General features: G+C 46.8%; 1 protein-coding gene across 1 annotated transcript in view; it reads left to right on the top strand.

Moving 5' to 3' along the window:
- LOC149446059 (pancreatic triacylglycerol lipase-like) overlaps window positions 1-25046 on the top strand; it is a 50909-nt gene that overhangs the window by 13203 nt on the left and 12660 nt on the right. Inside the window, exons 4-8 of the mRNA XM_089653031.1 lie at window positions 8195-8320; window positions 9094-9228; window positions 18631-18739; window positions 21558-21677; window positions 23829-23948. Coding sequence (XP_089509157.1) covers window positions 8195-8320; window positions 9094-9228; window positions 18631-18739; window positions 21558-21677; window positions 23829-23948 — 610 coding nt within the window. The remainder of the gene's footprint in view (window positions 1-8194; window positions 8321-9093; window positions 9229-18630; window positions 18740-21557; window positions 21678-23828; window positions 23949-25046) is intronic.

The following is a 25046-nucleotide window of genomic DNA, read 5'->3' as shown; positions in this document are numbered from 1 at the left end:
AGATTAGGGGCCTGGCAGCAGCTATGGGAGGCCCGTAATCTGCCAGCACCCTATGACAAAAAATGGAACACACCAGCAGTGTGAGGAGACCTGAAAGTGGCACATGGCAGAGTGTGGCGATGGAGACAGCAGCAATGGGAGGCCGTACAGGGACCCATGAGACACTGTGGACCTGGCAGCAGCATGAGAAGGCGGTACAGGGGCCCATGGCAGATTAGGGGCCTGGCAGCAGCTATGAGAGGCCCGTAATCTGCCAGCACCCTATGACAAAAAATGGAACACACCAGCAGTGTGAGGAGACCTGAAAGTGGCACATGGCATGAGACACTGTGGACCTGGCAGCAGCATGAGGAGGCGGTACAGGGGCCCATGGCAGATTACGGGCCTGGCAGCAGCAATGGGAGGCCCGTAATCTGCCAGCACCCTATGACAAAAAATGGAACACACCAGCAGTGTGTGAGGAGACCTGAAAGTGGCACATGGCAGAGTGTGGCGATGGAGACAGCAGCAATGGGAGGCCGTACAGGGACCCATGAGAGACTCTGGACCTGGCAGCAGCATGAGGAGGCGGTACAGGGGCCCATGGCAGATTAGGGGCCTGGCAGCAGCAATGGGAGGCCCATAATCTGCCAGCACCCTATGACAAAAAAATGGAACACACCGGCAGTGTGTGAGGAGACCTGAAAGTGGCACATGGCAGAGTGTGGCGATGGAGACAGCAGCAATGGGAGGCCGTACAGGGACCCATGAGACACTGTGGACCTGGCAGCAGCATGAGGAGGCGGTACAGGGGCCCATGGCAGATTAGGGGCCTGGCAGCAGCTATGGGAGGCCCGTAATCTGCCAGCACCCTATGACAAAAAATGGAACACACCAGCAGTGTGTGAGGAGACCTGAAAGTGGCACATGTTTGGGGCATGATTCATGGCGGATTTAGTCAGTTGTGTCAGGAACTGGTGGTTTGAAATCCAGACTAATCCACGCCTGATTCATTTTCACAAACGTGAGTCTCTCCACACTTTGGGTGGACAGTCGTGTCCTCCGCGGAGTTACAATACCTCCTGCCGCACTAAACACGCGCTCCGATGCCACGCTACTGGCCGGGCATGACAGCCTTTCAAGGGCAAATTCAGCTAGTTGGGGCCAAAGGTCAAGTTTCGTTGCCCAGTAGTCAAGGGGATTGTCTACCTCGGTTGGCAGGGTGCTGTCCAAGTAGGCCCAAGCCTGTTGTTTGAGGTCCTGCTCCAGGTCCACCTGATGCTGCTGCTGCTGCGGCTGGTTAGTAGTTTCCTCACTGCGCTGGTGAAGAAAGCTACTCATCATCGACTGCAGACTGAGGCAGCCGCTGCTGGTGGAGCTGCCACTGCTCCTACCACCCCACCCCTCCCCTGCTGCCATGGCAGCGGAACGCGAGCGCACAGGGCCCACAGTGTCTGAGGATGGACGTTGGCGCACAAAGGCAGAGACCAACTGACTACATAGGTGGTTTTTATAGTACGTTATTTTGGCCTCCCTCTCAGCAGGTGTGAAAAAGGCCACCATTTTTGAACAGTAGCGAGGGTCCAACAAGGTGGACAGCCAAAAGTCATCCCTCTGTCTGATGGTTATTATTCGGCTGTCGCTACGCAAGCAACCGAGCATGCTATGGGCCATTTGTGCCAAGGAATGCGAGGGACTCCCTGCCTCCATCTCCACAGCATACTGCCACGGTGCGTCTGGGTCCTCTGTCTCCTCCTCCTCCTCCTCTACCAGATGCTCCTGCTCCTCCACTCCTGTCCGCTGAGTGGAAAAACCACCCATTTCACTCAATAATTCCTGAGCACAAATGTCCTCCTCTACCTCCTCCTCTTCTTCCTGTCCTGCCCCCACAGGGGTCATGTGGCGTTGAGATCTGTGCGCCACGTCTACCGCACCCTGACCAGCCATTGTTAACAGCATTTGTTCCAGGACGTGCAACAGAGGAATGACTTCGTTCATCCCATAGTCCTGCCGACTCACGAATAGCGTGGCCTCCTCAAAGGGCCTCAGCAAGCAGCAGGTGTCACGCATGAGCTGCCAATGGCTGACATCGAAGTTACACAGGGGAGTACCTTTATCCGCTTGTAACATCAGGAAATCGGTGATGGCCTTTCGCTGTTCGTAAAGGCGGTCTAACATGTGTAGGGTTGAATTCCACCTTGTTGCAACATCGCAGATCAGGCAATGCTGTGGAATTCCGTTCTGCCGCTGCAGCTCAATGAGGGTGTGCTTTGCGGTGTAGGAATGGCTGAAATGCATGCAAAGTTTACGTGACATTTTAAGGATGTCTTGCAGTGGGATGGTGGATTTTAGGAACCGCTTGACAACCAGATTGAACACGTGAGCCATGCATGGCGCATGGCACAACCTTCCTTGACGCAGAGCAGACACCATGTTCTTTCCGTTGTCGGTCAACATGGTTCCGATTTTCAGTTTGCGCGGAGACAGCCATCTGTCGATTTCTCTGTTCATTACACTGAGAAGTTCCTCCCCTGTGTGACTACGTTCGCCAAGGCATACCAGGTGCAGCACAGCGTGACACCGTTGCGCCCTGCACATGTGATATGCCGGTCGGGTAATGGGACTTGGCACGGGGGTGGCGGCTGAGGACACGAAGGAAGAAGAGGTGGTAGAGGCGGACATATTTTGTGGACCAAGGACGTGCAAACGTGGAGGCAAAAGCGGCGTGACCTGTCCAAGTTGCTGGTGCGGCTGTGACGGCACCACGTTCACCCAGTGGGCCGTAAATGACATGTACTGTCCCTGACCGTAGTTACAGCTCCACACGTCGGCGCTGCCGTGCACTTTGGCAGAGACCGACATGCTCAAAGACTGGCCCACCATCTCTTCTACGTGTGAATGCAGAGCTGGCACTGCCTTTTTGGCGAAGAAATGATGGCTTGGCACTCTCCACCGCGGCGCGGCACAAGCCATCATTTCTCGGAAAGGTGCTGAGTCCACCACTTGGAAAGGGAGGGACTGCAGCACCAGCAGCTTGGACAGGAGGACGTTCAGCTTTTGCACCGTCGGGTGCGTGCTCGCAAACTGTGTCTCTTGGAAACGGATTCCAAGAAAGACTGCTGACGGAATCCGTGAAGAGGAGTAGCAGGAGAAGGAGCATCTGAACGAGCGGAAGATGCCAACGAGCGACAACTCCCCTCAGCAGAGGTGTTGGAGCCTTGACTGGCTGATAGAGGGCGATTGACGTCGGGTGACGGAGCAAGTAACGGAGCGGGTGATGGAGCGGGGGCTGGGGCAGGCAGAACCGCCGTATCTTTATCACGGTTTTCCCAGGCCACCAAATGGCGACGCTGCATATGCTGCCGCAACGCTGTAGTCCCAACATGGGACCCTGGCCACGCTTGACTTTCTGGCCACATAGTCGACATACGGCTACGTTTACTTCCTCGGGCGGCTTGACGAAAAATTGCCACACCGCCGAGTAGGAAACTTTGCCCCCGATACTCCTCACTGGCTGACTGCTACTTCCTCCGTGCACACCGGCACCACTACTGGCCATGGTGGATGGCTGCAGTGGAGCTGGTGCTCTACTCCATGGCCGTTTGCCTCCACTGACACTGCTGCGACCCTGCTGCCTCCTGGGCAACCCACCGACTGTTTTGCTCGCTGCCAAGCTGCCACCCTCTTCTCCTGATGATGCGGAAGCAATAGCCTGATGACGACGAGGCTGCCAAGTGCGATCAGCCTCATCATCATCAATTAGGGTCTCCGCCTCACTACTAGCCCCCTCGGCTGCGTGTGGGTCAGGAGACAGACCTGTCTCTAGACCGGCTACCGAGCCACTCTCCTCGCCACTACTTCTTCGCCTGGCTGCTGAAGAGGCGGATGTCTCCCCCCGTTCCTGACCGCCCTCTGTTAGCTCTTCCTCACTGTACAGTGGGGCTGAGCCCACAGCATGCGATACTTCGCTTGGTGAGGGAACACCAAAGGACAGGGGCAGGTCGAGGACACGTGATTTCAGTGGGCTTGCTCCCGGGCCATGCCAACTAACGGTTGTGTCTGATGTACCCACCGACCGCTGGCTGTAGGTGTCAGAGGTGACCTGGGAAGAGGAAGACGACCGAGCCAACCAATCGATGACGGCAGGGTTGTCGGTGGAGACACGACCGCTGGATGACACCGGGAGCAATGGCCTCTGGCTGCGACTAGTGCTGCCTCGACCCCTTCCTCTGCTGCCACGTCTGCTCGCTCCTAAAACATTGCCTCCTCTGCCACTCCTCTGCATGTTGTCTGACATACTCTTTAATTAAATGATTCTGTGTCCCTGAGTAACAATTCTGTGTCCCTGAGTAACAATTCTGTGTCTGTCCCTGAGTAACAATTCTGTGTCCCTCAGTAACAATTCTGTGTCCCTCAGTAACAATTCTGTGTCCCTCAGTAACAATTCTGTGTCTGTCCCTCAGTAACAATTCTGTGTCTGTCCCTCAGTAACAATTCTGTGTCTGTCCCTGAGTAACAATTCTGTGTCTGTCCCTGAGTAACAATTCTGTGTCCCTAAGTAACGTTTCTGTGGCCCTAAGTAACGGTTCTGTGTCCCTGAGTAACAATTCTGTGTCTGTCCCTGAGTAACAATTCTGTGTCTGTCCCTGAGTAACAATTCTGTGTCTGTCCCTGAGTAACAATTCTGTGTCTGTCCCTGAGTAACAATTCTGTGTCTGTCCCTCAGTAACAATTCTGTGTCCCTCAGTAACAATTCTGTGTCTGTCCCTGAGTAACAATTCTGTATCCCTAAGTAACGTTTCTGTGGCCCTAAGTAACGGTTCTGTGTCCCTCAGTAACAATTCTGTGTCCCTCAGTAACAATTCTGTGTCTGTCCCTAAGTAACAATTCTGTGGCCCTAAGTAACGATTCTGTGGCCCTAAGTAACGGTTCTGTGGCCCTAAGTAACGGTTCTGTGGCCCTAAGTAACGGTTCTGTGGCCCTAAGTAACGATTCTGTGGCCCTAAGTAACGATTCTGTGGCCCTAAGTAACAATTCTGTGTCCCTAAGTAACAATTCTGTGTCCCTCAGTAACAATTCTGTGTCTGTCCCTAAGTAACAATTCTGTGACCCTAAGTAACGTTTCTGTGGCCCTAAGTAACGATTCTGTGGCCCTAAGTAACGATTCTGTGGCCAAGTAACGGTTCTGTGGCCCTCAGTAACAATTCTGTGTCCCTCAGTAACAATTCTGTGTCCCTCAGTAACAATTCTGTGTCCCTCAGTAACAATTCTGTGGCCCTAAGTAACAATTCTGTGGCCCTAAGTAACGTTTCTGTGGCCCTAAGTAACGTTTCTGTGGCCCTAAGTAACGTTTCTGTGGCCCTAAGTAACGATTCTGTGGCCCTCAGTAACAATTCTGTGTCCCTCAGTAACAATTCTGTGTCTGTCCCTAAGTAACAATTCTGTGACCCTAAGTAACGTTTCTGGGGCCCTAAGTAACGATTCTGTGGCCCTAAGTAACGGTTCTGTGGCCCTCAGTAACAATTCTGTGTCCCTCAGTAACAATTCTGTGTCTGTCCCTAAGTAACAATTCTGTGGCCCTAAGTAACGTTTCTGTGGCCCTAAGTAATGATTCTGTGGCCCTAAGTAACGATTCTGTGGCCCTAAGTAACGGTTCTGTGTCCCTCAGTAACAATTCTGTGTCCCTCAGTAACAATTCTGTGTCTGTCCCTAAGTAACAATTCTGTGTCTGTCCCTAAGTAACAATTCTGTGGCCCTAAGTAACGTTTCTGTGGCCCTAAGTAACGTTTCTGTGGCCCTAAGTAACGTTTCTGTGGCCCTAAGTAACGATTCTGTGGCCCTAAGTAACGTTTCTGTGGCCCTAAGTAACGTTTCTGTGGCCCTAAGTAACGCTTCTGTGGCCCTAAGTAACGCTTCTGTGGCCCTAAGTAACGCTTCTGTGGCCCTAAGTAACGTTTCTGTGGCCCTAAGTAACGCTTCTGTGGCCCTAAGTAACGCTTCTGTGGCCCTAAGTAACGTTTCTGTGGCCCTAAGTAACGTTTCTGTGGCCCTAAGTAACGTTTCTGTGTCCCTAACTCTCTCCCTCAATACAGCCAGGTCTGCCTCTGTTGAATGACTGGAGGCAAATGGAGAATTCTAAAATGGCCGCCATTTATAGCTCGACCATTACACAGTGCTGGCTGGCTGGCTGCTGATTGGCTAATGCGATCACATGTCATGAATGAATGCATTATGGGTCTGCGCGCCTTCCCAGACATCCCCGCTCCGTCGCCGCACATGTCGCCGCCATTTTAGGAAAAATTTCGATTCGCGCATCCGAAGTATGCTAATTTTCGGATTCGTCGCGAATCGAAATTTTCCTAATATTCGAAACGAATTCCACTTCGCCTACTTCGATTCGCTCATCTCTACTAACTAACAAAACTGACAAAAGCAGCATTGTGTTTTATTCCAAAACTGAATTTACATCTGTGAATAGCTCTGTAGAACTACAATACAATTACATAAACTGAAGTTACAATATGCTTGTATATATGTATCTCACAAATGCTTACAATGAACACATTTCTTGCAAACTGCTACCTACAAATCACATGTAAATGCGATCTAAATATATATGTGACTTTAGGAAACACAACCAATAAACCTACAGGCATATGTATATCAAAGAGAGAAAGGAGGCCTTCAGTGGTGTGTTCTTCTAGAAACTAAAGCTTTATTTTTAACAAACATGAGGCACTTCCTGTTCTTTATTGATAAAAATACAGAAAGGGTGTAATTGCAGTGAATAATCAACAGATGGCTCCCTACTAAACACAATTATGTGAATACAGAACACACCCTAAACTATCCCTTCTAAAACACAATGGGTGCCACAACCCATGCATGTGCCATGTGCCACAACCTGTGCATGTGCCATGTTCCATGTACCACAACCTGTACCTGTGATCAAAGGAATTTAGAGTATCCTCTCTCTGCCCCTAGACCCTCTACTGCATTGTTAGGGCCAAGGCCCAGTACAGAACTTGGTACAGGAGGTCTGGTTCTACCCCTCTTTCAGCAGTCATGCCAATCACTGCGTCCTTCTTACTCAATTCACATAAATATGCATGCTTGGCAGTTCCAAAATAGGCTGCAAGTAACTTCAAGTCTCTTCTTGCTCTGCAGTGCTTCATGTCAGACAGGCTGCACTTAACATAGTATTGCAGAACTGCTTGTCCCTTTGATGTAGTGGATCTCAGTGTTGGACTGAATAGCATGTAAGGTGAGATTTTTAAGTGGGCACCCAGGTCTCTGCCTATGGCACCAGCCTGACCCATTAAAGCCTTCAAGTATACAATACTTTAAAAAAATAAACAGTATGCACACTATATTTATTTTATATAAAGTATTGGAATCTGCTTGTGCCCAAAATTGTTGTGGTCATTGGAAAGACCTGATCATGGCTCAGCTGCATGACACATTTTCCCTTGCATTACCAGTGTGGACGGGACCCAAATGGTACCCTTTTGGGAGGAATCACACACAGTATTTAGTGCACTGATATAGTCTTATTGGTATCACCAACAGGCAAGTCCTTGGCACTTGATACAACAGTCCAACACAAAACCAGTCTCAGTATTTGACAAGGTGTGCTACTGGAGTAAGACTTTATTTACCCGGGGGTAGTGTCCCTTGAAGATACCTGAAGAACAGTTTCAGCAATCTGCAATGTTTCAACGCTCCCGAACTGATCACTGAAATGAATGAAGTGTTGAGGAAACTTTCCCTGAGATATCCTTTCTCACCTGGAACCTCTCCCCATATTAATTGCTGTCCCCCACAAACGGGTTCCGGTCGCTATCCAACCACTCACCTGGAAGTGTGCCAGAGTCATGGTGGTTACCTATTTAAAAGGTTCCCTCACCTAAAATGGCCACTAATTCTCATAAGAATTTTGTGTCAAGTTGGATATCTTCGCTTCTCGAGGCATTGGACAGAATCCCTAAATGACAAATTCCCTTACAAGACCCATTTTGCATGCTGTGATGGCACAAGGCCACCTACAGCTGGGAAGAGTACATACACCTTCCTCCATACATATGTTGATAGACCTGCTCAATAGGTTAACCGCAACATTGAAAATGGAACGACTAGTTCTGCTTCTAATGAAAAAATCCTGCCAATATCTGGCCCAAGTATCGAGACATTTACTGTCACTTTTTTTTCTTAACAGGAAATTAGTGCTGTAGACTCCTCCACTATTTCCTACTCAAACTTTAGGACGAGCAGGAAGACCCGAATTGTTATTCATGGCTTCGTCGATAAAGGAGAAGAAAGCTGGCTGAGCGACATGTGCAAGGTGAGTGTGCCAACGCCACGGCGAAATGATTGACAAGTGACCTTTTCTTTCTGTTTTCATCATCAAGCATTTTATTGAGAGACAGAATCAGATTAAAAAATTTCTAGGCACCTCGCCAAAAATACAAAGTGCATAAAACTCAGCAGAAAGATCAGCTTACATGATAAAACATTTTGGAGCTCTCCATCTTCACCTTTTATGGATGGTTTCACAGAAATGACCAAACTAATGAAAACAGATTTAATAATTTGCTTTCTATTGCTTTGCACACTTAAATAAAACAAAGCATTTGTATCAAAGGATAATGATAAAAGCTGGGATACTGTATAGGAACATTTTAAAGAAATATTTAAATAAATATTGAATCAAAGAAACCTCAGTACAATCTTTATAGGGGCAAGTACTGTACTTTACTTATTACTCTAACCCCAAAATAAATGAACTTGCATTCACAACAGAACAATTAATTGACTAGTGTCCATTTAGTGTGGTGTTATTTATTTTAAATGGTAACCCAAGTCAGATAGCGCTCACCTCATTTGCAGGCTGGAGGAAGTCCAGCAACATCTAGCCTTCATTTCCCAGCTTGACTGTCCCTTGCCCATCCATTTCCACTGCACTTGATCAGCCTTCATCTGCTGCTAACTGTATAATAAAGTACTAATGGATTCTAAACCAATAAAAATCTAACATGATGCTATAGTGAATACTGCTATTTTCCAGTTTACCAATGTTTATGACAATCTGACATCTCTTATCATTAATGTCTGCAGGCAATGCTGCAAGTGGAAGATGTGAACTGTATCTGTGTGGATTGGGTTGGAGGATCCCGCACTCTTTACACCCTAGCTGCAAATAATATCCGTGTTGTGGGGGCTGAAGTGGCCTATTTGGTGGACGTTCTTCATGTAGGTAAAATTCAAGACATGACTGCAAGTATGAATTTAAGGGGAAAGAGGAATGAATCTCATGAATGTTAATACTTTTTTACGTAATGCTGATATCCATGAGATGTCACATATTGCAGATTATCATTACAGTACTGTAATTTCCCAATAGTAGTTCTGTCTTTGCCCCTCCCACAATAGTGAGATTTCTCTCCAGTAGTTTGTGTCTCTGCCCCTCCCACAATTCTAAGAGTTGCCAGAAGTAGTTTGTGCATCTGCCCCTCCCACAATGGTGACATTTCCTGCAGTAGTTTGTGTCTCTGCCCCTCCCACAATGGTGACATTTCCTGCAGTAGTTTGTGTCTCTGCCCCTCCCACAATTCTAAGAGTTGCCAGAAGTAGTTTGTGCATCTGCCCCTCCCACAATGGTGAGATTTCCTGCAGTAGTTTGTGTCTCTGATCCTCCCACAATGGTGAGATTTCCCTGCAGTAGTTTGTGTCTCTGCCCCTCCCACAATGGGGAGATTTCCTGCAGTAGTTTGTGTCTCTGCCCCTCCCACAATGGGGAGATTTCCTGCAGTAGTTTGTGTCTCTGATCCTCCCACAATGGGGAGATTTCCTGCAGTAGTTTGTGTCTCTGCCCCTCCCACAATGGTGAGATTTCCCTGCAGTAGTCTGTCTCTGCCCCTCCCACAATGGGGAGATTTCCTGCAGTAGTTTGTGTCTCTGCCCCTCCCACAATGGTGAGATTTCCTGCAGTAGTTTGTGTCTCTGCCCCTCCCACAATGGTGAGATTTCTTGCAGTAGTTTGTGTCTATGCCCCTCCCACAATGGTGAGATTTCCCTGCAGTAGTCTGTGTCGCTGCCTCTCCCACAATGGTGATATTTCCTGCAGTAGTTTGTGTCTCTGCCCCTCCCACAATGGTGAGATTTCCTGCAGTAGTTTGTGTCTATGCCCCTCCCACAATGGGGAGATTTCCTGCAGTAGTTTGTGTCTCTGCCCCTCCCACAATGGTGAGATTTCCTGCAGTAGTTTGGGTCTCTGTTCCTCCCTCAATGGTGAAATTTCCTTCAGTAGTTTGTGTTTCTGCCCCTCCCACAATGGGGGGATTTCCCTGCAGTATTTTTGTCTCTGCCCCTCCCACAATTATGAAATTTCCTTGCAATAGTTGGTATCTCTGCCCCTCCCACAATGGTGACATTTCCTGCAGTAGTTTGTGTCTCTGCTCCTCCCACAATGGTGAGATTTCCTGCAGTAGTTTGTGTCTCTGCCCCTCCCACAATGGGGAAATTTCCTGCAGTAGTTTGTGTCTCTGCCCTTCCCACAATGGGGAAATTTCCTGCAGTAGTTTGCGTCTCTGCCCCTCCCACAATGGTAAAAAGTTCCCTAAAGTAGCTGTGTCATGTCTCATTGAATGAAAAACAAAGATATATCAGCGCTAGGGTATAATAAGTTTAGGATAAAGCTGCTGACACATTTTGTGATACCAAATGAGCATGACAATAGAAACAAACAGTGTAGCTCTATATACCTCTCATCTGAAATGTGCCAAACCAAACCTAATATAAATATTAATAAAAATCAATCAGTATATCATACTGTACAAAAAGCAAAAATCCAACTCATAAAATCAAAAAAGTGCTATAAGTGCAAAAAATTCATAAAGTTCTAATAAACGATACCAAAAGTCCCATTTCATAATAGGGAAATAATGAAGGACTTTTCACAAAACAGGTCCAAAATGCCAAGATACACTCATATATGTTGATCATATTTAACATGCACTATTGACCATTGTTTTTGCACATGATCCACACTATTTGGTAAGAGGCTACCATTTCACTTATGAAAGTATTTGGGCAGGTTGAAACAGTTAGTTAGGCGTTGTCCCGGCCGGAAGGGTATGAGTCATTACCTTCCCAGTTCATTGGTTGTCTTTTGGTTCTTGTCTCGATCCAGCCCACTTGTCCTGTGAGATATAAATTGGGTCAGTGGTCTGGAACAGAGAGTTCTCCCCTAGTGAAGTACCAGGAGGGGTATTTGGAGAGAGTTCTCCTGCAAGGATGTTAGCGCGACTGTGAGTTCCAAGGCCCATAAGGGACTGAGATGGAGGATGAGACCTGGAGGAGCAGAAGGATATTGTTCAACACTGCCCACAAGTAGAGACACTTAACTTGGGGTTCACTCTGAAGACACCAGCATTGGAGCATGCCTCCGAAGGACTTGCATCTGTGTGAGAGTGGTTCTGAAGGACTGTAATTGCTGGACTACACTGAATAAGGTATGTCAGGGCAGCACTGAGCCTGTAGTTATAGTTAGGGAATTAGGAATGCATAACACTTTTATCTGTTGAACTATGAGATGTCTAATTTGCACCTTTCTTAAAGCAATTCCAAAGGTTCATGTTATTTTATTTTTTTAAATAACAAACATGTCTATACTTACCTAATGTGTGCAGTGGTTTTGCACAAAGCAGCCTGGATCCTCCTCTTCTGGGGTCTCCCGTAGGCTCTTCTGGCCCCTCCCTCCTGTTGGGTGCCCTCTCAGCAAGCAGCTTGCTATGGGGGCACCTGCTACTCCGTGTGTCTATTCACACACGGAACCATGGCTTGGCCCTGCCCCCTCCCTTCTTATTGGCTGATTGGCTGTCATTGACAGCAGCGGGAGCCAATGCCTCCTGCTTGCTGTCTCAGCCAATAAGGAGACAGATACCCGGGACAGCCGAGGCTGTAATTCACATCGCTGGATCGCGATGAGGCTCAGGAAAGTACTGAGGGGGCTGGGGGCACTGCTGCATACAGAGGTTTTTTACCTTCATACTGTACATAGAATGCATGAAGGTAAAAAAACCTTCAGCCTTTACAACCACTTTAAGTAAAGTATTGAATGTTGTCCTTGCCTGGTCTGAATTTACTAAAGAAGTGTGTATCAAGTAAGGGCACACATAGTTCACTGAGTGGGTATTAAAACGTTGGGGTATGAAGCCACTGGTTTGGAATGGAGTAGTGTGAAGACATACTGTAAGTAGAATAAAAGAAGTGTAACAAGCTCCCTGTCGATAGCGTGTACCAGTTATAGGTGGAACAGCCCCTAGCAGCGAGTTCCCATAGCAACAGGAGCGAATTGCACCGCAGAAATTCTCCATCCTGTACAGAGGTATGGAAGTTCAAGAGTTGCATTAAGTGAACATGTGGAGCCCGTGCAGAGCGCACGGCGGGGTCCACTTCACTACTGGAGAATTGATCTTGAAAACGCTAGACAAGTGGATCTGGACATTGGCTTAGCATGACTTTCCTAAATTGCCTCTCAGGGGATCAGAAAGGAATATTTCTCCCTGTAGGTGGAAATTGGATCATGCTTAGCTGGGGTTTTTACCTTCCTCTGTGGGTATAGGATTATATTTTTCTTTTCTTGCCTTTTATGGTTGAACTAGATGGACTTGTGTCTTTTTTTAGCTAGACTAACTATGTAATTACAGTATGTAAGGTTACAAAGATATATACTGTCACGGGAATAGAGAGTTAACTGGAGAACAGTTACCGTGTCAGTGTACCTGATATATCTTTAAGACTGGAGGCAATGATGGCTCTGCGCCCCCAGGCAGTCTAGGATATCTAGACTAGAAGTAAACCAAGCGAAATGTAAGGCTACGTGCCTAGAGCGGGCTCAGGACACCTTGGCCTACTATTCTTGGCAAGAGACCCTTAGCAAAGTGTCCTCCTCTAAAAAAAGAAATGCTACATCAGTCTCAGCATATTTTTGTACATGGAGAGAAGAATGGTAAATTGCTTGCCTGGTTGACCAGAAAACATCTTGCCCCCACCACTATTGCTAGGATTCGGTCTTCAATGGGTGACATCATTACAGATCCGGTCTTGATTAATGAATGCTTTGTCTCCTATTATCACTCCCTTTACAGTTCTAAGACAATGTATACAGATGGTAAACTGGCTTCTTATTTGGCCACAGTGGACCTCCCCTTTCTGACCCCTACCTAGATAGTCTGATCACGGTTGAGGCTCTTTTGTCCCTTCAAGCTGGTAAAATCTCTGGCCCTGATGATCTTCCTGTAGAATTCTATAAAGCCTATGCGGAGAAGTTGGTGCCATGTATTCATGATATGCTTTGTAAATCCCTGGCCACTGATGCCCTCCCGCCTACCATGTCTGAAGCGGTGGTGTTAGTGCTTCCCAAGCATGGTGGGAATCCAGACTTATGTTCCTCATATCATCTGATCTCCTTGTTAAATGTGGATACTAAGCCAATCTTAGCCAAGATTCTTGCTTCTCATTTCAACAAGGTTATATTGGCCTTAGGTGATGCGGATCAGTCCGGATTCATCCCGGGCAAAGGAACGGATATAAATGACGAAAAGGCTTTTGATTCTGTGGAGTGGACCTAACTCTGGGCTGTCCTGGAAAAGTTTGGGTTTTCGCCTTGATTCATCTCCTGGATATGAATGCTTTACTCTTCCACATCAGCCAAGAATCACAGCAATAACAAACTATCCTATTCCTTTCCTCTTCACTGTGGTACATGCTAGGGCTGTCCCCTGAGCTTTTCGCCCTGGCCATGGTACCCTTGGCAGCTATCCTAGACTCTGCTCTGCGGTTCAGGGTATTTAGGTGGGCTCCATTATTGAAAAAGTGGCACTATATGCGGACAATGCTCTTCTGTTTTTCAGTGACCCCTATTCTTCACAGCAGTCCACTCTTTGGGTGGCGAATGAGTTTGATACCTTCTCTGGGATAAGGATCAATTGGACAAATCCATCTAATTCTCTCTTGGACATTGGCCTGCTTCACCTGTTACTGACACTCCATTGCAATGGATCACAGAGTTTAAATACTTGGGGATTCGTATTAGTAACCATCTCCAATCCTATGTGGATCTCATCTTACTCCTCCTGCTTTGATCCCTATCTCAGAGATGCGCCACTTGGCATACCCTTCCACTATCTATGGTGGAAAGAAATAACCTGCTAAAAATTATTTACTTTCCTTAGTTTTTCTACTTTTTTTAGAAACACACCTGTTTGCAAATCTTTTTTTTTTTTAAACTGGATAGTATTGGTGGTTTATTTATTTAGGCTGGCAAGCCCCCCCGGCTAGCCAAATCCACATTAAAACTTTCCATTTTCCAGGGGGGATTTTCTTTGCCTGACTTCTGTCTATACTATTGGTCTGCAGTATCACTTATGGTGTGATGGTGGTTCTTGCAGCCAAGGGACAACCCTTACGCTGGAGGTGACCACTGTCGGCTCTTACATTACTCTTAATAATCTAGTCCTCTGAGGCTGTGGGCCCCTTCTGCACCTTCTGAAGAAAACCACTAACATGATGTGGCAGCAGGTGCGGGCTCAGTATTGTCAACCTTCTATATTTTCCCCTCATACTCCCCTTTGAGCCAAGTCTAATTTGCCTCACCTGGCTATGTTGCCTGACCCCCAACTGTGGGCTGCTCAAGGGATAGCAGAACTCAAACATATCAGGTCTAATGGCAAGCTGCGTGCTTTGCAGATCTTCAAGCTGAATTTCACCTGTGCAAGCGGGTGTTATTCTGCAATCTGCAACTCAGACATGTGGTGCTCACACAATTTCCAGCCAATGTCACATTTGAATTTGATCCCTTGGAGTGTCTCTTCACCTCTCGGACCATGGGGTAGCCTTCGTCCTTGATCTATCTTTGCCTCTCCATGGCTCATTCGGTGAGACTGACTAAGCTGTTTTCCAAATGGCAGGCAGACCTTCCTGATTTTACTGAGGAAGATTGGGATGTATGTACCACTCACTATGTTACTAATATGGTCTGGGCCAAGGTTAGGTTTATTCAGGTTAACTTTCTCCACAGAACTTACCATACCCCTGTTCGCTTGGCTGGTATATATGCCTCCTTTAGCCCCCTATGCACTAGATGTCAGCAAGCTGAAGGTACCTTTTGCCACATGGTTTGGACCTGCACTAAACTTGGGGGATTTTGGACATCTGTCTTGAATGTCATTAAACACACATATGACTTGGCCTTGATTCTGGACCCTAAAGTGTTGCTTTAGGAGTGATGGACAGTGCAGAGCTCAGTAGCTACATTAAAGTATTTGTATTTTTTTCTTCCTTTATGTGGTACACTCCTTAAATGTATATCACTACCCCCTTAGGAGTTGCAAAGAGATTTCGGGTCCTCCTATAGTCCTGCACAGTCAGCCAACAACCATCTTTGCATAGACTTCCATCCAGAGTCAGAAATCAGTCCTTGAGCTTTGGTTTTGTTATTTCTATTTAGGGGATTTGAACTGGGATAGGGTTAGGGGTGGATGCCCAAGGGAACTGATGAATAACTTCCTGGAACTATTTACAAGCCTTCATTGCAACATAGTTTCTGTTGGAGAGCTAGCCAGCATCTCCTAATGTACCACCCCAGACCCTAGATGAATTCCTCTTCCTTTACCCAGAAATCTGGAGGAATCCCTGAACAGGGGATTCGGTTCCTGTCACTTTAAGTAATCTGGTTTCCAACCAGAGTGTTTCTTCCCCTATCCGCCTAAGAGGTGCATGGACACTCACTCAAATCCTCTCTTGTACCGCTGATGGGTTGGTGGCTGCTACCAGGCCTGATCTATTCACAAGCTTCTCTTCTCTGATGCAGTCTCTGTTGGAGTGCTAGTGAGCATCTCTTGGATGTACCACCCCAGACTCTAGATGAACTCCTCTTCACCCAGCAATCTGGAGGTTTTCCTGAGCAGGAGATCAGGCTGCTGTTAATTTAAATGAGGTGATCAGTCACTAGTAAGGGATTAACCTGGTTTCCCACTAGAGTGCTTCTTCCCCATCCACCCAGCGGGTGCAGGTGTACTCACTCAGATCCTGTCCTGTACTGCTTGTGGGATGCTTGCTGCTACCAGTTCTATCTGCTGTGCTGCTCCTTGCTCAGGGGGCCAGTGAGTCCAGAGTTTTCCCCGTTTCCAGCTCTAGGCTTGTAGGCAGGCCCCATCCTTATGTCTTCCTCCAGTCCGCTACACTTCTCCCACCACCACACTCCTCATTCCTGCTACTGAGCAGGCTCCTCCTCTTTTAAGGGAGCCCCAGCACCTGCCAAGCCTTCTGTTGGGAATTGGCCAGGATACATCGAGAGTACAAGCCAGACACTCCTCAGATCCACTCACTGCCTCTGGATCTTCCTCCAAAGCTGTAGGGCAGGGGGAAATAGCAGGGGAAATTCCAGAGGGACCTACAGAGCCTCTCAGCTCCTAAACACAATTTGACCTCCTGACTGTTATACCCAGGCTGCTGCTCAGCCCTCTTCTAAGGACTCTAGCTTCCCCTAACTACCTAGGAGGGCGCTACAAATGGAAGTCCCCTCTTAGCATGCAACTATTAATACGGTGATACCAGTGACGTTACTAGGGGGTGCAGGGGGTGCGGTCCGCACCTGGGTGACACCTGCCAGAGGGGTGACACCATCAAGTAGGGTGTTGTCGAGTCCCTCCTTCCACAAGTGAAGCAAAGACAACAGGCTCTTTCACACCCCGCTTAGTCAGCCAGAACTGTAAGTGAGCAGCGGGCTGTTAGACTGTTCCCCCTATCCCTCCTATCAGGAGTGTGCGAGGTTTGCTGCTCAGCTTGCTGCCTGCTCTCCCTCCCCATTGGCCCCAACAGAGGGCCAATCAGAAGAGACTAGGGGAGCATCATGGGACATGTTGTCCCGAAAAATTGGTGGCCCCATTCTTGGCTACAGGGAGCAGACTACAGGCCAAAGCATGCACTGTGCTGGGGGGGAGAGAGAGAGCCTGGAGCCTGAAAAAAAGCTGAGGGAGTGAGTGCTACAGGAGACAAGAAAAAAAAAGAGAGGACTGTGTTTGGGAAAGCCAGTGAGAGAGCCACACTGCCCAACACCACCAAAGAGAGAGAGCCACGCTGCCCAGCACCGCCAGAGAGAGATAGAGAGCCACACTGCCCAGCACCAACAAAGAGAGAGAAAGAGCCACGCTGCCCAGAACCACCAGAAATAGAGCCACGCTGCCCAACAATACCAGAGAGAGAGCCACGTTGTCCAGCACTGCCAAAAAGAGAGAGAGAGCCACGCTGCCCAGCACCACCAGAGAGAAAGAGCCATGCTGCCCAGCACCAAAGAGAGAGAGAGAGAGCCACGCTGCCCAGCACCACCAGAGAGAGAGCCACACTGCCCAGCACCACCAGAGAAAGACATGCTACCCAGCACCGCCAGAGAGACAGAGCCACATTTCCCAGCACCGCCAAAGAGAGAGAGCCATGCTGCTCAACACCACCAGAGAGAGAGAGAGTCACGCTGCCCAGCACCACCAGAGAAAGAGAGCCATGCTGCCCAGCACCACCAGAGAGGCAAGCTACTCTGCACCGCCCAAGAAAGAGAGCCACGCTGCCCAGCACCACACCAAAGAAAGAGCCACACTGCCCAGCACCACCAGAGAGAGCGAACCACGCTGCCCAGCACCACCAAACAGAGAGAGCCACACTGCCCAGCACCACCAGAGAGAGAGAGCCACACTGCCCATTACCACCAGAGAGAGAGAGACTGAGCCACTGCCAGGGTACAGCCTTGCTGCACTATTGACCAGAGTCACCCTGTGCAACCCAGAGTGAGCGAACGTCCAGCCGGAGGGATCACTGCTGCAGTTTTGCCTGGTCTGGTGAGCGGGCCTGTTGGCCATTATTTATTACTGCTCCTAGAGAATGAGCCATTAGGAACTGCCTAACCTACTATCCTATAGCCCCTAATACTGCCTGCAGGCATTATTGATGGCCACAATGGCACCAACAAGCTCCAACTTTGGGCTGGAGGGGGACACACACCATGTTTTACAGCACCAGGTGACACCAGCCCTAGTGACACCACTGAGTACTACCTTTGTACAAACTTACTTATGCTAGTCGCAGTTGTCCTTGGAAATTTGATAAGATATGGGTAGCTTGGATAGATTCCTGGGGCGGTAATCTGGAACTTGATTCACAGTCACTTCTGCCATTTCCCCCCCTAGTATGCCAACTCCCCCCTTCCCAACCGCCCCCCCCCCCCATTCTCCCACTGTGTCGCCTCTCTTTCACCCGTCCTTCCCATCCCCTCCCTCTCTTCCACCTCACCCCCCACCCCTTACTACAACTCATTCTCTTTATGGCTCCTAGGCTGGAGGATTTGGGAAATGTTTGCCACTTCTATTATTGCATTTTACTATTTACTATGATTATTGTGAGATCTGATTGTGTACATTGTTTGGCTTTTTATATTCCATTTTGGATGACTTATGCCTATGTGCTCTTGCTTATGATGTACCCACCCAGTGCACTGACTGACTGTTTGACTACTGGCTGTTAAAAAAAATTATATCTCTCACTAATGTGCTGCCATATTGATTTGTAAAGTATTGTTGATATTGTGTGATTGGTTTATAGAACAGCTTTGGGTACTCCCCCGCCAACGTCCACATCATTGGGCACAGTTTGGGCTCTCATGCTGCAGGAGAAGCTGGCAAGAGGAAGAGAGGAATCGGCAGGATTACTGGTGGGTACCAATCAATGGAAGACCTTCAATTTATGTTGTATAGTAAAGTTCAATGACCAATCACCATAAACCCCAGCACTCAGTGATCAACGGGGCCTCTGAATTACAACTATTGTAGTCACGTGCGGAAGCCCTAAAGGCACTTCTATAGAGTGTGACCCCTGCTTTTGGGTATAACAGAACTAACATTAACCACTTGCCCTCCAGAGGATTTACCCCCTTCCTGACCAGGCCATTTTTTGCGTTACGGCGCTTTGCTACTTTAACTAACAATTGTGCGGTCATGCACCGCTGCACCCAAATGAAATGTATGTCCTTTTTTCCCATGAATTGAGCTTTCTATCAGTGGTATTTGATCGCCCTTCTGTTTTTAATTTTTTTCGCTATAAAAAAAAACTGACAATTTTGAGAAAAAAAACAATATTTTTAACTTTTTGGTGTTAAATATGTCCAGCAAAAAAATTTTAAAAATCAAATTTCGTCATACATTTAGGCCAAAATGTATTCTGCTCCATGTCTTTGCTAAAAAAATCCCAATATGTGTAAATTAATTGGTTGACGTGAACGTTATAGTGTTTACAATTGGCGGTATAGATACTGAGAATTTTTGGTAATTTTTACTAGTAATGGCGGTGATCAGTGACCTATAGCGGGATTGCGGCGGACATTCTTACACTGGGGGGAACTGACTTGTTGTCACTGACATCCCTAGTGACACCAATACAGTGATCAGTGTTAAAAAAAGCACTGACACGGTACTAATGGCACTGGGCAGGAAGTAGGTTAACATGAGGGGCGATCAAAGGGTTAACTGTGTGCTGGGAGCAGGGGCGGACTGACAAGTCATGGGGCCCCCGGGCAATAAGGGATCATGGGGCCCCTGTGTCCTTGCCCAAACTCAAAAAAGCCTATGAAAAAGGTACCAGGGGCATCTCATGGGGCCCTCTACTGGCCCTGGGCCCTCGGGCAGTGCCCAAGTTTGCAAATGGTCAGTCCACCCCTGGCTGGGAGTGCTATATATACGTGATTTTGCGCACTGCTGGTGCCCTGTAGCAGTATTTCTGCTATTGGGCAGTCGGCAAGCAGTTAAAGTGTTACTAATCCCCGGACCCTGCATTCACTACATCTGGTCTCCCACACTACACAGAACATGGAAATGCAATTATTTTAGTAAATATAAACTGCTAAATACCTTTTCTTGTCAGCAATATATAGCAGTCTTGTGACTTCTTTGAGTGTCCAGCAGAGCACTGGTTAAAGCTTTCAGGAGGAGTTTTCTTTATGCTCTGGGAGGATGCAAAACCCCTGACCTCTGTCTGGACAGTGCTGATTGGCCCTGTGCTGATCACATGCACTTTCCCAAAAAAAAAACCTCTCTAGCAATACACAATAAATTGAGCATGTGTAGAAGGGCTACGGGTTCAGTCTGTCTTATTAGCATAGACATTTGAACAAGAGAAGGAGCAGAGAAGACAGGATCAAACAGCCTTTTTACACAATGCAGAGGATTAACCCCTTAGGTTCCACAGTGAGTGAATACATTTAGCTAATGCCTATTTTCTCTTTTATTCACTGTTGATGCACAGACACTGCACACTTCCATGCAAGTCAAACTTATAGTTGACAATTATGCAGGAATGCCTAACATTGAGATGCAAAATAATATTCTTCCTTTTTTAAAATAGCCTGTTCTGTCCCACTCATGTTTTTTGTGTTGTATTGAACTGCATCAGGTTACAATTATTCTGATGTATGCTGAGATCTAGTGGTGGTTTTGGGCCACTACAACGTGTTTACTGATGTGATTTGGTATGTTTACTTGTCCTCCCCTCCTGTTTAATGCTAGTTAGTTTAGTCCAAAATTGCATTGGATTTAACTTCTGTATCTTATTGAAGGGTTAAGCTGCATGTGGATGGCGCCAAGTCAGCAGGTGACCATACTGTCTGGATGTAAGGAGGCATGCAAATGCATAAAGTAGAGCTCAGTCTCAGTCTTCATGGGACTCAGTCTTCACGGGACTGAGATTGAGCTCTGCAGTCACTTTTGCAGCAGTTGTTTTCTTATTCCAGGTTACAATCCTGCGCAATGTCCTTTCATCTCTTTTTTTTTGGCCAGTTGGTCATGTCGTCCACGCTTATGCTTGTCAGACGGCGTATTCCCAGAAACTGTATATGCCATCATAACCTTTGATACTGTACCTCACAACTCGGCAAATAAATTGGCAACTTCAGTCACAGAGGCACCAGCTAAGCGGCACCAACAATTTGCCCTCTCTGAAGCTCAGTAAGCTCTGACATGACTCCCTATTACTAGCAGAGCAATTGTGTGCTTTGAACTTTCTAGTAACAGTTTGGGGAAGGCTCTTTATTGTTCAACTAGGATGTTTTCCCCATGGACAACACCAGAGCAATAACAACATGGTTTGACCAGTTTGGTTGGAGGAACTCAAGTGGCCTTCACAGAGCCCTGCCCTCAACCCTACTGAACACCCTTGGGATCAATTGGATTTCCAATTATGAGCCAGGTCTTCTCATTCAACATCAGTACCTGACCTCCCAAATGGGCTCACATTCCAAAGACACAGTCCAAAATCTTGTGGATAGTTTCCTTAGAAGAGTGGGGGCTGGTATAGACTCAAAGAGAGGCAACTCCATAAAAGGTCAAGACTTTGAAATGGGATGTCCAACCAGCTCATACTGATGCAATAGTAAAGGATACAGATAAACCGTTTGGATACAGTACATATGATGAGCTAGTAAGCAGGCAATTTCCTCTGTTAGTATGTATTATTTCTAACAAGATGATATGTTCATACAGGTCTGGATCCAGCTGAACCCTATTTCCAGGGAACCCCAATTGAGGTCAGACTGGACCCTTCAGATGCAACTTTTGTTGATGCCATCCATACAGATGCTGCTCCAATGGTCCCCAATCTCGGTCAGTATATTATCCATTCTAGTTGTGTTATGCATTGGGGGTTATTTGCTAAAACTGGAGAGTGTAATATCTGGTACAGCTCTGCATAGAAAGCAATCAGCTTTCAGGTTTTATTGCCAAACTTTAAAGAGTAACTCCACTTTTGTTGAGAAAAAAACATTCCCCTCTGGGTGATGTATGTACATTGCAAGGAGTCTAAAAACTTTGTTGCAGAGTCCTACCTTTTGTTATTCTGCAGAAATAGCTGTTTGTTTGTCTGTGTCCATGTGCAGAGTGAATCTGTATGGCAGTGATTTCATAATTATCTATCAGGTGCTGTACCTGCAGGGCTCTAATGAGGAAAGTGGCAGGGTCTGCATCCCTTTAAGCCTGGTTTACACCTATGCATTTTGCTTTTGATCTGTTTCTGCAGTACTTTTTGGGGTGCGTTTTGCATTTTTGTACATTTTTCACAAATGTTTTGCTTTTTTTTAAGCTTTTTTTTTAAGTCCCTGACTCTTTCAAAAAAGCCAATGACTGAAAAATGCATAGATGTGGATGTGTCCCATAGAAAACCATGTAATGTTTGGTAACATTCAATTGCAATATGACTTGTGTTGTAATTGTATATACTATATTATTTTTTTCTTTATTTGATATTTTTTCCCATGAAAGTGGAGTTACCCTTTAATTGAAGAAGCTGAAATAATTTATTTATTTATTTCAGGTACTTGTATAGCACCATCAATTTTATGTAGTGCTTTACATATATATTGTACATTCACATCAGTCCCTAACCCTCAAGGGGTGTACAATCTAAGGTCCCTAACTCACATTCATACATACACACATACTAGGGACAATTTAGACAGGATCTAATTAACCTACCAGCATGTCTTTGGAGTGTGGGAGGAAACCAGGGTATCTGGAGGAAACCCATGCAGGCACAGGGAGAACATGCAAACTCCAGGCAGGTGGTGCTGTGGCTGGGATTCAAACCAACAACCCTAGCACTGCAAGGCAAAAGTGCTAACCATTTAGCCACTGTGCTGCCATTTTAGACAGGAGACAATTAACCTACCAGCATGTCTTTGGAGTGTGGGAGGAAACCGGAGCAAACCTATGCAGGTACAGGGAGAACATGCAAACTCTAGGCAGGAGGTGCCATGGCTGGGATTTAGAACTAACAACCCTAGCCCTGCCAGGCGGAAGTGCTAACCATTTAGCCACTGTGCTGCTCATATTAGAAGATGATTGGCTACCAAGCACAGCTGCACCGGATTCTGAGTGCTCCAATTTCAGAAAATCTATCTAAAGTGCTTCATGGTTTCCTTTTTTAAACTTGTGATATATATCCGAGAATTTAAATATTACCTTTGCTGGACAACTGCCGTGATGCAATAATTTAGCTGTCCAGAGAGTCTGTCAGAGGAGGATTATAGACTTGGAGTGAGACAAGAGGTACACTAACACACAGGCACCAACTAGTAGTTTTAAAGTGATAGTAAATTCAGGATTTTTCTTAAGAGCCCCCATGCAGTGCTATGCCATACTGGACCCCATACTAGCACATGCACCCCATAATAGTACATAATGCATAATAGCACATAATGCACCCCATACTAGCACATTATGGCAGACTCACCTGTCAAATGCATCCCTCCAGGGCCGCACTGCCACCCCGCCTGGTGCTTCCATCTTCACTCATTTTCTTGGGTTTGTGCTCTCCGGCCTTTGAATGGCTGGGATGTGATGACTTTGCAAATGGGAGTCAGAATCGCAGCATGGCTTTCTTTGCATTCATGGTACAATTAGCATGCCCTGAAAGCAGAATGCACTGCACGTGCATAGTGACGTCATCGGCTGCTGCCGAAATGAATATCTCCTAAACAGAGCAAGTTTAGGAGATATTCAGGGTACCTACAGACTTATTACAATCTTACATGAAGGTACGTTTTAAGTGGTAGCTTATATGTAACATACTGAAACCCCAATGTACATATCTCATTACAAGCCATGCTACAGAAATAAAGTGTTTTTAGAAACGTACACATTCACATCCGTATATAAGCCTGTGATTCCCTTTAATATAAAAATACATAAGAGACACCGAGTAGGGTTGTCGCCATAATGGTGGGTACTAATGACATTTGCTACATCTTTGATCTGCAGGTTTCGGGATGAGCCAGCAGGTCGGACATTTGGACTTTTTCCCAAATGGAGGAGAGGAAATGCCCGGATGTGCCAAGAACATCCTCTCTCAGATTGTTGACCTCGATGGAATCTGGCAAGGTAATACAGATGGTCCGCTGCACGTAAAATACTCAATACACATTTTAAGCAGGGCTGGATTTTTCATAGCCAACGTACAGTAGACTTTGGCTTAGGGCAACAGAGCTGTCAGGGGCAGCACAGAGCTTTCCACAAATCATGTTGCTAAAGGACAGTAATACATTTAATTCCTTGGTGTGGGGGATTTTGAGGGGCCCAGTGCCTCCAGATTTGAGCATTGCTACCTGGTCTGGCTGAGGGTTGGGAAGGCAAAGAGCCTGTGGTGTCAAACACCCCCTGGGAGTGGCTCCTTTTTCTGGGCCTCGCCTTTTGGTGAAGACCGGGATAGTTTTTGTTACCAGGCCACAAGTTCTAGCCATTCAGCAGATTGGCACTTTTTTTTTCTCTCCATGTGTGTCACTTCACCTTTTTTATGTGTGTTTTTTATATTCATCAGGATGGAGGGTGTGAGTCTTTGAGTCTGCAATGAACCCTAGGGGGAGGATGTGTGGCCCTTAGGTTCCTTCCTTCCCTGTATAGGGGTCTGTGTTCAGGAGAGAGTCTAACCTAGTATTAGGTGGTCCGCTTTAAATAGCCATAAGGAGAAGGGTCCGCCAGAGTGCCTTACGCTCACCAAGAGTCTTGCCCCCCCCGGGGAGGTCCTTCCGCATTGGGCAGCGACCAGTGCGCACACTGTGCACTTTGTTTTGTGTGTTCACATGCACTTTTATGGTTCACATGACGTTTCATTTTTGTGCACTGCACCATGTGCTCGAAAAAAAAAGGAAAAATTAAAAAACATTCCACTGTATAATGAAAGAAAGTCAGCTTGTAATGCTAGTGTTTATGAACTGTACACATTATTATTTATTTCAGGCACTTAAATAGAGCTGTCAATTTACGCAGCGCTTTACATATATATATCGTACATTCACATCAGTCCGCAACCCTCAAGGGGCGTAAAATCTAAGGTCCCTAACTCACATTCATACATACACATACTAGGGCCAATTTAGAAGGAGCCAATTACCTACCAGCATGTCTTTGGAGTGAGAGGAAACCCACACAGGCACAGGGAGAACATGCAAGCTCCAGGCAGGCAGTGCCGTGGTTGGGATT

This window comes from Staurois parvus, unplaced genomic scaffold (genome assembly GCF_062004578.1).
Source record: "Staurois parvus isolate SC_StPar_1 unplaced genomic scaffold, SC_StPar_1.0 ptg000697l, whole genome shotgun sequence".
Classification (NCBI taxonomy): Eukaryota; Metazoa; Chordata; class Amphibia; order Anura; family Ranidae; genus Staurois; species Staurois parvus.
This window is presented reverse-complemented; position numbering and strand designations above follow the sequence as displayed.